We start from the raw sequence: 12,696 nt of genomic DNA, 5'->3' as shown, positions 1-12,696 counted from the left end.
TCACTGGGGGTTCAGTCTTAGCAGGACCCAGGGCTTCCTCTTCCACTGGTGCTCTTACTAGGATATTCATTGCTACCTATTATGTCAGAGTCCAGGGTCAGTCCATGTATAGTCTTTAGGTAGTGGCTTAGTCCCTGGAAGCTCTGGTTGCTTGACATTGTTGTACTTTTGGGGTCTCGAGCACCTTCAAGCTCTTCCAGTTCTTTCTCTGATTCCTTCACCGGGGGGCCTATTCTCAGTTCAGTGGTTTGCTGCTGGCATTCGCCTCTGTATTTGCTGTATTCTGGCTGTGTCTCTCAGGAGCGATCTACATCCGGCTCCTTTCGGTCTGCACTTCTTTGCTTCATCCATCTTGTCTAATTGGGTGGCTGCATATGTATGGGCCACATGTGGGGCAGGCTCCGAATGGGTGTTCCTTCAGTCTCTGTTTTAATCTTTGCCTCTCCCTTCCCTGCCAAGGGTATTCTTTTTCCTCATTTAAAGAAGGAGTGAAGCATTCACATTTTGATCATCCGTCTTGAGTTTCGTTTGTTCTAGGGATCTAGGGTAATTCAAGCATTTGGGCTAATAGCCACTTATCAATGAGTGCATACCATGTATGTCTTTCTGTGATTGGGTTAGCTCACTCAGGATGATATTTTCCAGTTTCAACCATTTGCCTACGAATTTCATAAACTCGTTGTTTTTGATAGCTGAGAGGTTTTGTTTCTTGATGGTTTTAGTTTGGGTTTTGGGTTTGGTCCAGTAACTTAATGCCTACTCTTATCGAATTAGGCCAAATAAAAACTTCAGGAAAGACTAGAAAAGTGTCAATAGATGAGGGTTCAATTAGACCATTAAAAAAAAAAAAGCACACACATACAATAAATCTTTGGAGGCCCTCTGGGTTCTGTTCACCTCACGTCCTGTAAAGGGAATGTTTTCTTCAGTCAATAAACACGCCCCATACTGCCTTCTAAGGGTATCGAGTGTTTGCCAACCATTCGTGTGAACAAGTTCTAGCTGAACAAAACTTGAAGCTATACTGCATGCACCTTAAAGTTGGAAATACTGATATTTCTAACTTCCGTTGGCTCTAAAATATGACCCTGAAAGATTATTCTTAAACTTTACCAGTGAGTTTACTTCTGTCGCTTCACTGGACACGACAAATGTCAACAAAAGTATTCAGTTTGCAATTATTTGCCAGGACCAAACAAAAAACAAAAAAACAGACAAACAAAAAAAAAAACAAAAAAACCCCCAGTTAATCATAGTGCTCAAATTATATAAAATAACTTTCCTAATCTGAGGGGTTAACATGGTCTTACATCTAAATTTTAAAATAAAAACAAAATATTTAGCTTGAATTACATGAAGACAGCAACCACATTTCTGCTTGTTTTTTCTCCCCAGGTTCATCGTGAGTAGTTAAAACCATACTGGGTTTGATTACTGTGATCTGATACTTCCAAATAATAGAGGGACAAAAAACAGGCATTCAAATATCTAAGAAGCCACCCCAAGATGAAAACACAGGAATTTCAGAAGGAAACTCTGTTCTTCTTCACATTTTTCCTGAGTGATTTTTGGGGAGTATCTGCTGACAGTGACGGCCAGCACTGCTCCTGGATGCAGGAGAGGAGTCACTCCAGACCTTCTAGGCTTTTCTATATAGGAAGCATTGTGAGCTTTGGTTGGACGGATGTGCTTGAATACTGAACCAAGAGCTCATATTTTTTTAAAAAGAAAGAAAGAAAGAAAGAAAGAAAGAAAGAAAGAAAGAAAGAAAGAAAGAAAACAAAACAAAATAAAAATATCTAGGTTAGAAACACACTGCTCTAAGCATCCCTTTGGGTTCTTATTTTTAAAGTCACGTAAATCATGTGACCAAGCAGGCTGCCTTTTCTCCTGCACGCTGCCCTTTTTCCTGCCCCTGCTTCTGTTTATTCTCCCTCTGTGGATACACAACCAGTTGCCATAGGGATTTTTTTAAACTCACAGATGGGGGATTAAAATTTCATTCCAGTTATGAGATGGAAAGAGCAATAGGGAATTCATTTGCATAGCACAACAATTGTAAATTTCAGAACTAAATATATTAGAATGACAATGCATAAAAATAGCATCATAGCATTGCTTCGAGCTTCTTAAGGGCTTTTCCACTTTAAAGTTAAGAAAAGATTAAAATTTACTCCATGATATTCATGGGGGAATTTAATACAAAATGCATGGTACCAAAACACACTCCCTGAGAATATTATGAACCAATTATTTTGGTTTCTTGAGTCTTCACACACAAGCATCTCCAATTTTTTTTTCAAGTATACAACAGACATCTTCTGGCTGGCATACCTCAGTGTCTGTTGGCCCCGGGCTGACCTCTGGGTGGAACTGCACAGCGAAGAAGGGTTTGCTCTCATGCATAATCCCCTAAAGGAATGAGAAACAGGGAGAAATTCCTTCTATGACAACAAATGTCAAGTATGGCAAGGTATTATTCAGGAGATAATAAAATTCAAATGGGAAACCAAGGTAAGTGCTTAATAAAGTTCTGGGAAATTCCCAGTACTATTAAGTAACATGACTGGAAACATTAAAGATTCGCCTGTCTATTTAAGTAAGAATACAAAACAGCCCAACCAAGAGGCATCTGTATGTGGGTTCCATAATATAATAAAAACCAACAAATTTGGTCTATAACCTTTGAGGCCCTTCTGGGATCTCGTCAAAATAAAACAAAATTCTCACATCCGACATTTAAATGAGTTTCCCAAAGTTCTTCTTAAAGGGTTCTCCGGTGCGAAGTGAGACTCAAGGACACGTGGAACAGGGCTGGGTCCAGACGGATGTATAGCAACTGACCCCTAATTATGATGGATGGAGAAGGTGGATTCTGAAGGAGGGTGCAAGTGCTGGCCCTTAACAAGTCGACTAATTAGAAAGGAAGAGAGCAATTACTTTTTTAAAGTGACAGGCTGTCTGGGGAGATCGTTCCATGGCTTAGAGCACTTGACCTACAGGCAAGGATCTGAGGCCAAGTTCCTATCACCTGTGTGAGAAGCTAAGCATGCCAGTGCATGCGTTTATAACCTCAGCGTTAAGGAATGGAGCTGGTCAGTGCATGCGCTATAACCTCAGGGTTAAGGAATGGAGCTGGTCAGTGCATGCGTTTATAACCTCAGCGTTAAGGAATGGAGCTGGTCAGTGCATGTGCTATAACCTCAGGGTTAAGGAATGGAGCTGGTCAGTGCATGCGCTATAACCTCAGGGTTAAGGAATGGAGCTGGTCAGTGCATGCGTTTATAACCTCAGCGTTAAGGAATGGAGCTGGTCAGTGCATGCGTTTATAACCTCAGCGTTAAGGAATGGAGCTGGTCAGTGCATGCGCTATAACCTCAGGGTTAAGGAATGGAGCTGGTCAGTGCATGCGTTTATAACCTCAGGGTTAAGGAATGGAGCTGGTCAGTGCATGCGCTATAACCTCAGGGTTAAGGAATGGAGCTGGTCAGTGCATGCGCTATAACCTCAGCGTTAAGGAATGGAGCTGGTCAGTGCATGCGTTTATAACCTCAGGGTTAAGGAATGGAGCTGGTCAGTGCATGCGCTATAACCTCAGGGTTAAGGAATGGAGCTGGTCAGTGCATGCGCTATAACCTCAGGGTTAAGGAATGGAGCTGGTCAGTGCATGCGTTTATAACCTCAGCGTTAAGGAATGGAGCTGGTCAGTGCATGCGTTTATAACCTCAGCGTTAAGGAATGGAGCTGGTCAGTGCATGTGCTATAACCTCAGCGTTAAGGAATGGAGCTGAACGCTTCCTGAGAGCTTATTTATTGACCAGCCAGCCAAGCCAAAAGTGTCCAGTTCAACGAGTGGCCATGTCATACGACAATTAAGTGAAGAACAATCCAGGAAGAAACCGGGTGTCCTGCTCCGGGCTCCCCATGGGCACACATGGGTGCACACACCTACACAATAGACATGCACATGCACACACACGAGTGTGTTCACATGCACATGCACACCACATAGACATGGGAAAGAAGTATAAAACAGACTATGAAAAGCCATAACTTCTTACTTCCACCTGAATGGATTGTTGAGAGCGTGTACCTCATTTGTTTGGTCATTGACATTGACAAAGAGTGGTTTCCAGCCAGCAGGGAGGGTGTTGTCCAGAGCATAGCCATGATTCTGAGCAGTTATGAAAGCCTGTCTGTTTGTGATATTCAAAACAGGTTGGTTCTGTCCTCTGGAGAGAGATGCAGAGAAAGAGCAGGAGGAAGGAAGAGTGAAGAGAATGTTAATGTTACTCATAAAGCCATATTCAGAACTTTCAACTGCATTAGTGAAAATCACTTCGTGAAAAGAGTCACAGATTGTTAATCCCAATAATTTCAGTCTCCAAAAAGAAAAAAAAATCAATTCAGGAAGCTTTGTTGAGTCTTAAGTATCAGGTCTATTAAACTTCTACAATCCGTTTTAGAAAGGTACTCATAACAAAAGGAACTGCATGCTGGCTTAACAGAAAGACAAATAAACAACTTATTTTAAAGGAGCCGCAGTGATTTTAAAGCCCAAGGAGAGCTGTCAGAGTTAACCAACAGATGACTGCTCAGATCAGACTTTCTGAGGTACACTGTGTGGAGAGAGGGAGGGAGGGAGGGAAGGAGGGAGGGAGGGAGGACATCTGGTGTTGAATAAAGTCATCCCAGGGTGGGGATGGGGTGCAAAGAAGCAAAACAGAGGATCTGGTGTTCCCTCAGATCTTGACTCCTCCTAGCTCCTTAAAATGTTATCAATGTGCTTAAATTAAGCTTAAAATTGGACCAATTTCCCTTGGAATACCACCAGATTGAATACTATAACTTCAATTCATGTCGTGAGGAGGAAAATAACCTTAAACTATAGCAAAGTTATCGTTAGAGAAGGCTGCCTCTCAGAAATGTAATAAAAGTGGTATCAGGTGGTCAGGCAACTGTGAACTAAGTAATACGGTGGCTGTCCTTTACTCTGCAGAAACGTTATGTAAATTCTCTAAGCCTTTTGTGTTTGGTTACCGGTGGTATTTCAGAGGTAGTCCGACTGCAAACAGTCATAATGCCTTACCTGTTGGCCATGGACATCTTGTAGGATTTGGCGCCAGCAGCCAATCCTGTTATTATGTTTCCTGTACTGATTCCAAACAACGGCTCTTTGCGGTCACTCTCCAAAATCTAGATCAGGGAAGATCATCAACCCAGTAAGATGAGAGTAAAAACAGTCTCTGAAAGATCAAAAGCTAAAGGATCCCCCACCCGACATCAGTTGATGGGTCTGGATCTGTAGCATTAGAACTCAGTAAGACGCTCCTGCCATTCTGATTATACTACACATAATTTAACATTTTAAAAACCTGAAGGTCTGACAGGTTCTGCATAGAGATAAGGGGCCTGGGTTGTCATCTTGCAATTATGAGGGACAGTATAGGTGAAGCCTAGATTCCAGTCAGCTACTTTTAGTGGAGGAAGCCATGTCAAGGTTACTCTACCCAAAGGCAAGCTAACTTCTAATTAGACTCCTCAATTGTTTTTCTCCAAAATACCTAAGCTAAAATTGCCTCCTATGTCCTAATATAAGTTCTAAAAATGCCTGAATAAGTGAAACACAGCCTCTTTAGAGTACGGGGTAGATGCCCTTCACCCCCACATCTCCACCCCTACCCCAACAGTTACACACAACCCCAGGCTCCCAGCACCTTCTTCACGTTCTGAATTAGTGGCTGTGCCAGAGCTGGGTTCCCAGGTCCTCCAGCGATCAGAAGTCCGTCATAGTCCATCTGGGTGAAGTCATGATTCCAGGGGACCAAATGCACTTCCGCTCCTCGCTGGGGGGAAAAATATAAAAAAGAGGAACTAAACATTGGTTTGCTAATGTGTGACTCCCCTCTGTTTTCTTTTGGTGAACCAGCCCCTAAAAGAAATAAAAATAGTGTTTAATCGAGTCTGAATAAAACGTTATGAGAGTAGCCCGTTGTGCTTTATGTGACATAGGTATACCTAAGAAACAGATGAGGGACGGCATTGAAGTTTGAATCGTGATAAAAACAAGCGGCACACTCCCGTTCACGGCTTCAATGGCTTAACTCCCCATCACAGGACAGCAAGGCTGTTTACTACCCCGGTAGTGCAGCACAGAGCTGCAAAGAGGACCCATCTCTGCAAATGTGTGACCACATCCGACCCTTTCACTTTCTCCTCTTTTGTCTGACAAATTTTAAGTTAGCTTTCCTTCCTATGGCTTTGTCTACTGTTTATATTCTGAGAGAAGAAACATCAAAATGATTTTCATAAAAGTAAGCAGGAGAGAGAGGAAGTGACCTTGAATAAAACCCTTGTCCTTCTGACAGGATTACTAAGTGCCAAGACTTGCTACACAAGCTGCTGGGGAAGAAAGTCATCCGTGGCCTTACCCAGCACTCAACATTGTATGCTTCGATGCTAACTGGTTGGCAAGATGTATCCACTTTTGTAATAGTGGTATTAAGGTTATGGAGATAACCAACTGCTTGTACAAGAGGGATTTCATGACTGGTACTATAAACCTGGTCAAAATCTCGTGCCTGAGGAAATCATATCCCTAGCAGGGACTTAACTGTTATTGTTTCCTTAAACAATGATGATTTCAAATATGTATGTTTATTCCCACAGATCTGTGCGACTCTCAAACTTTGGTCAGAGAAGCTTCTTTTAGCATGGGGTAGTGGTTACTACAGACACTCAGAAGGTCTCAAAACACCAAGTATGAACAACCCTCTGTGCTCAGCTCTAGATGGGCCATGTACGTCAGCCTCTCACCATCTGAGGTTCATGACAATTACATAAGAGGGGCAGGAATGAATGTAAGAGACGGCGAATGGAAGGAAAGCTATGAAATGCTGACTTCTAGAGACCACACGGCTGCTGGACACATCAACTCACAGGAGCTGTGATTACCTACGTAAGACTGGCTTGTTCGTGGTCAAGCAAGTTAAAACTCCAGTACAGATGAGGGAGGGCCTCCGAGACCCCACCACCGTGAGAGAAGCTTTGGGCAACTGAATGGGTATTGAATTGGCAACTGAATTGGGCAACTGAATTGAGGGAGGAAGAGTGGCTCTCCTTTGGTCTAGCAGGACGTAGCCATGCTCCAAAGCACAGAAAGGCACTCACATGCAAATACGCACTAATTGGACTGGACTGAATTAATAACAAAAACAAAATCAAATAAAAAGATGAGATAAAGCAGAAGGGAGCAAGGGAGACAAAATGAAGCTGGAATTGTGGTAGTGGAGGGGAATCCTATCGGCACACATGGAGAGAACTTTCCAAAATTGAAACTATTACTATAAAAATATCAAAGACAAAGAGAAATGGAGAGTAGATGGAAAATAAAGAAAATTCCAGTACAAAAAAATTAATTATTTAGTATCTTTGAAAATTCTCCCTCTGAACTCTTTGAATGAGTTCAAATCTTCATTCCCTGAGATGAGGACTTGAAAGTTTATTTGGGAGGTTTTCCTAATCAACATGAATGGGATTGACAAATGACATCACAAGACACTCCAGTACAGTATACAACAGTTACCTCAGTAGACAACCAGAGTGTGAGCTCCATGATAAGCTGAAGCCAGCATTGAATATTGACCCAAGCCTGGGGAAAGGGAACTTAGTACTGGTTCTATGGTCAGTAGCTGTGGAGAGTTCTAAGGAAAGTCCTATGTATCTCCGGGCACCAAACAGGCTCTACCCAACTAGAGCAGACCTTGGTTAATGAGACCTATATAGTTCTTGCAACTAAAAACTGAGCAGTGTGAATTAAAATAGCAAAAATAGGAGCAGACTATGAAAGGGCCCTTTGTGTGTCTACCACTAAAAGATTCATGAACAGTTTTGCTAATAAAACTGATCACTTAAAATCATAATTTAAGTATTGCTGATAGTCTCTGACAATGAGAAGATGAACTGAAGAATTCCTCCTGTATCCACATTGATTTGATGTTATGCAAATATGGTTAAGAATGTGCATGTATGTTTTTAGTGGATACATGTGTGTATGAGAGAGAGGAACAAAAACAGACAGAGAGAGACGGAGAGAGGGAGAAAGAGAGAAACTAAAAGTGGGAGAGTTATAAGGAGAAACTCTAGCAAAATGATACTTATTAAAATGCTGCTATGATGTTGTTAAATTCTCCTTAAGGATTTTAAAGTTCAATTTTACTTTGTTTTCTAAGAGTTTACATAAAGCTCTATAGAAGTCTTAAACAATATCAGGACATAATCCTCACATAGTTCATAATAAAAGTAGTCTAACACAGGAACTGTCAGACAAATCCTGGCTTTCTTCAATTTCCAAACTTCAGTGAAAGTAAATGTGGACTGTCTCAGAATAAAACAGTCAATCCAGGCTCAAAAGAATAGCATATGGGTTGGGGATTTAGCTCAGTGGTAGAGCGCTTGCCTAGCAAGTGCAAGGCCCTGGGTTCGGTCCCCAGCTCTGAAAAAAAAAGAAAAGAAAAGGAAAAAAAAAGAATAGCATATGCTCTCTATCATGTGTGACTCTTAACTCCTCCCTGTGTGTGTGTGTGTGTATGTATGTGTGTGTAAGTGTGTGCAGATGTAGATGATATAGATGTAGATTATGTGTGCACACATGTGTATATATACATATATGCATATGTATGTGTTTTGTGCTGGAATTCACATGAGTAGAGGTTGGAAAATATGAGAGAGAGAGAGAGAGAGAGAGAGAGAGAGAGAGAGAGAGAGAGGCCAATGAGGAGGAAATGGGAGGCTTTACAGGAGGAATATGGAGAGATTAGAGCATATGTGTTATAAAGGAGGAAGGAGGGTACTAGAGTAGGAAGGAACAAGTGGAAAAGAACAGGGAGGAAGGGACAGCAAAAACTGAGCATGCACCAAAAGGCCTTAGGAAAACCCCATTCTTTGCTAACTAAAAGGATAAAAAAATAGATAAATTAAAATCATAACAAATAAACGGTAAGAAACTTCCCTTTTTCCATGGGTTTTTGGTTCTTGGGAGGTGTTGTTGTTGTTGTTGTTGTTGGGGGTTTTTTGTTTTGTTTTTTGTTCTTGTTGTGTTGTCTGTACCCTTTATTTGAACAATATGTGTTGTCTTGTGGCTCAAAGGCAGCAAGAAGAGAGGAGATCTACATTCCCAAACAAGCCTTCTCTCTCCTAAACAAAGGGAATCAAACAATACATCATCAGCCCTACAAACTTCCGCTTCTCCAGGGAAAGGATCACTTACCTTAACTAGCAGGCGGATGACATTGTTTTTTATCCCACAGTCCACGGCTACCACTTTCGTGGGGTTTCCTTTGCCAAACACCTTGACATCCTGCCATTTAAAGAAAGCAGACACTGAGAGGAGATTCCAGCAGTAAGTGCCAGGCCTGGACAGTAAATTCACTGAGGGTGTTTGGTACTTAGATGGGTAACAGATTGATTGTTAACTGCTTGGGAGTGACTGGCAGTTAAAAATCAATTTGTGTAAGAAAAGCACAGCAAATACCACAGACTGCATCCTTTTAATGAGAAAAGAAAAAGTACTTTGCCGTTTTATATAAACTGTTCATTACAGTGATGAGAAAAATCTTTAAGAAGTTGGCTGCTTCACCATCCTCGTGTTTTGCCTCGTTAGCAATGAAAGTTTCAAGTAGTATTATTGCCCGATTCAGTTGGAGGCAGACGAGGTAATAGATACATCATGCCTTAAACGCCACTTGATCGCCGAATTGCAGTGCAGATCAGATTGGGTAGCCCTGAGTCACTGTATATTAAGCTTATGCAGAGAGGCTGAATGGGCAAAATCAGTAAGAGTCATGAGAACTCATCCGCTAGTGTAGACCAACTGGTCCTTTTAGATTACCATAAAGTCGTTTGCATTTAAATGGTAGATTTCATAAGAAAAGAACCCAGAGCATGTCATAATCATTATCTACATCTTAAGTACTGCTTGGAGGCAGATCGATTTTCATAGGCATCTACAGAAGAAGCAATTCTCCAGTCATAAAAGAAAAAGGGAACAAAAGAGAGAGAAAGAAGCCTAGAGCATTTGGTGGCCACCCTGGTCCTGGCTTCAAGAATTAGCTAGAATGCTCTGAATTTAGAATGACTCCATGGCTTGCCAACGGTATTAAATGAAAGATGCAACCTGGATATTTGAAAGAACATTCACTTTAAATGGAATGTCTATCTCTCCACAAAGTCTATATAAAACATGCATTCATAATCCTGATAGTATGCTTGAGGAAAAGCTATAAAAAGGATGCTGGCCATTTACTTTTCCCCTTCTGTGGCTTTGCTGGAGAAAACACTGAATCTAGGGAATTATTGCTGAACTGATCCATTTATGCTGAAGGTAAAGCCTCTCCTCAGACAACTTGGAGAAGTACTTATTTAGTCATAACCTTGGGCTCCTGCTATAAAGTACAACAATGTTACCATCTACTTGTGACTACATCACATTGCACTGAGATGATAATGAGTTAAAGGATCAACATTTCCAAGGCATATAATCAAACAAAACTCACAAAACTTATATAACTTCCTGGCACAAATGCACATTTTATCACAGCTGTGATGACATTATTCAATTACAAGGCATTAACAGAACCAGCTGTTGTCACTATGATTTTCCCCTTCGTTTGACATGGATTAAAATATAGAGATGGTGAGATGATGCAGCCCTTGCTGTAAACCCCTAAAGAACTGGGTTCAATATCTGGACCCCTATATAAAGGTGAAAGGAGAGAACAAAATCTACATAGCTGTCTTCTGGCCTCCACATACAATCATCACACACACACACAGGAAGAATTATTAATTTAAATGCTCATTTGTATTATTCTCCACTTAAACAGACTTTACATTTATCTAGCCGTTATCATTGCAAATAGTATCAGACACTCTGAGTACCGAAACCCACAGATGCTGAAAGCCCCTTTTCTAAGACCATGTGAAATTCTCACAGAACTTGCACACTCTAAATGATCTCTGGCTTGCTTACTCACAGCAACTAATAAGACATAAATTTCATGTAAATAGTCATTGCACTGCAGAAAATTGTTAAGAAAATGGCAAGGAGAAAAAGAGGTACACGTTTAGTATATCACAACTTTTTCAATAGTTTTGATTCATATTTTGTTAGAGGCACAAATCTGGAGCCTGCACATATAGGAAGGGTCAATTATATGATTTTCCCATAACAAATGGCAGATGCTATACAAAACATCACAGGTACCTGGATGTGTGGATTGGCCCTAGGATGCTGATAATGAACAGATCATATAGTGCTTTCAACTGACTTCAGAATTCTTTATAATGAATTTCTCTAAGCCAGTGTCCCTGACATTTGGAAAAGAACCATGATTTTATTTTCAAGATACTTGAAAATCTGTTCCAAACATGCCGGATGAATTTCCCATATTTCCCAGTACTGCTTCAGACAATACTATGTTGATGGATGAACCTCTCTAGAGCTCATACGTATCCACTCGACATCCACCAAATTTATTATTCATATAAGTGACTCCTTTGCTTCTACATATCAAATTATGTGTAACTCATCAAACATACCTAGCTGCCCCAAGTCTCTGCCTCTGAACACATGGCATTATTCTGACAGAAACAACAGCTCTGTTTCTGTTTCTCTTATCTATAGGAGCTGGCTCTTTGTGTCTGTTGGCAACCTGAGCACCTCCACTAGGCCGTCAATGATACACCTGTCTCATTTTGCTACTGCCCCGTGCATGGCCTTGCCTTGACCTGTGAGCACTCCAAGGATAGCCTTTAACACAGGATTCTGTACATGCTGGCTGGCTTGCTTGTCTGCCTCTCTCACCAGACTCCCATGGTCTCTGAGGTCAGAAGGGGTAGCACATAGGATTCATTTATACCTTTGTTTAAAAGACATTCAATCAAGACCAAGAGGCATGAATCTGAAACAAGTTCTCTTCTGCCACATAAAACCTAAGTGTGCTCCACTTTGGAGTTGCTTAGACATCGTTGTGGACATTAATTATTTTGTTCAAATATAATACAGTAAGTCTTCAAGTAGAGGGATACTTTTCTTGCACAAATGACCCTAGCACTTTTATCTAATTCTATCTCCCTTTGGAGATTTTAGCTCTGAGTCCTGCTCAGTGCCACATCTACCTCTAACAGATCTGGGCATTTTCTACTTGATGGGCTCTAAACCTTAAACAAGTAAAAGAGAAGAGGGGCACTAAAATTATAAGGGAAAGTCTCTAAACAGTGGTATGAGCTCTCCAAGAACGTCTACAAGAGAAGGCTGCTGACTCTGCACGCAAAGACTTGATAACATTTGCTTCCGTGGGGCCATTTTGCCCCTTTAAGACTGGAGCTGGGGGAACATGACCTCTACCAAGATAAAGATTTGATTATAAAAGTGGATGAAACAAAACTATAAAGGAAGAAGGAAATTTCTCACCTTGGTTGAAACCTCGGCAATCAAATTCTGCTTATTAGGATCCACAAAGTCCACAGACTGGCCCTCAAACTCAATCTTCCCAAGCATGGTACCCTATTGAATGAAAATATTTATAAAACGGAACGTAAGAATGTTGTGTTGACAGGAGAAAGCCTCTGAGACGATGTACAGCTGTTCTGTCATTTGGACATCTTTATAACAACTCATAATCACCACCAGTTTTT

General features: G+C 41.1%; 1 protein-coding gene across 1 annotated transcript in view; it reads right to left on the bottom strand.

Annotated features, from left to right (window-relative positions):
* The window catches only part of Cps1 (carbamoyl-phosphate synthase 1), a 122,306-nt gene that overhangs the window by 71,407 nt on the left and 38,203 nt on the right, over positions 1-12,696 (bottom strand). Inside the window, 6 exon segments of the mRNA NM_017072.2 lie at positions 2,335-2,412; positions 4,094-4,232; positions 5,090-5,196; positions 5,718-5,846; positions 9,269-9,358; positions 12,473-12,565. Of these exon segments, the coding sequence (NP_058768.1) occupies positions 2,335-2,412; positions 4,094-4,232; positions 5,090-5,196; positions 5,718-5,846; positions 9,269-9,358; positions 12,473-12,565 (636 nt within the window).

Source organism: Rattus norvegicus, chromosome 9, assembly GCF_021556685.1.
Source record: "Rattus norvegicus strain SHRSP/BbbUtx chromosome 9, alternate assembly SHRSP_T2T, whole genome shotgun sequence".
Lineage (NCBI taxonomy): Eukaryota > Metazoa > Chordata > Mammalia > Rodentia > Muridae > Rattus > Rattus norvegicus.
This window is presented reverse-complemented; position numbering and strand designations above follow the sequence as displayed.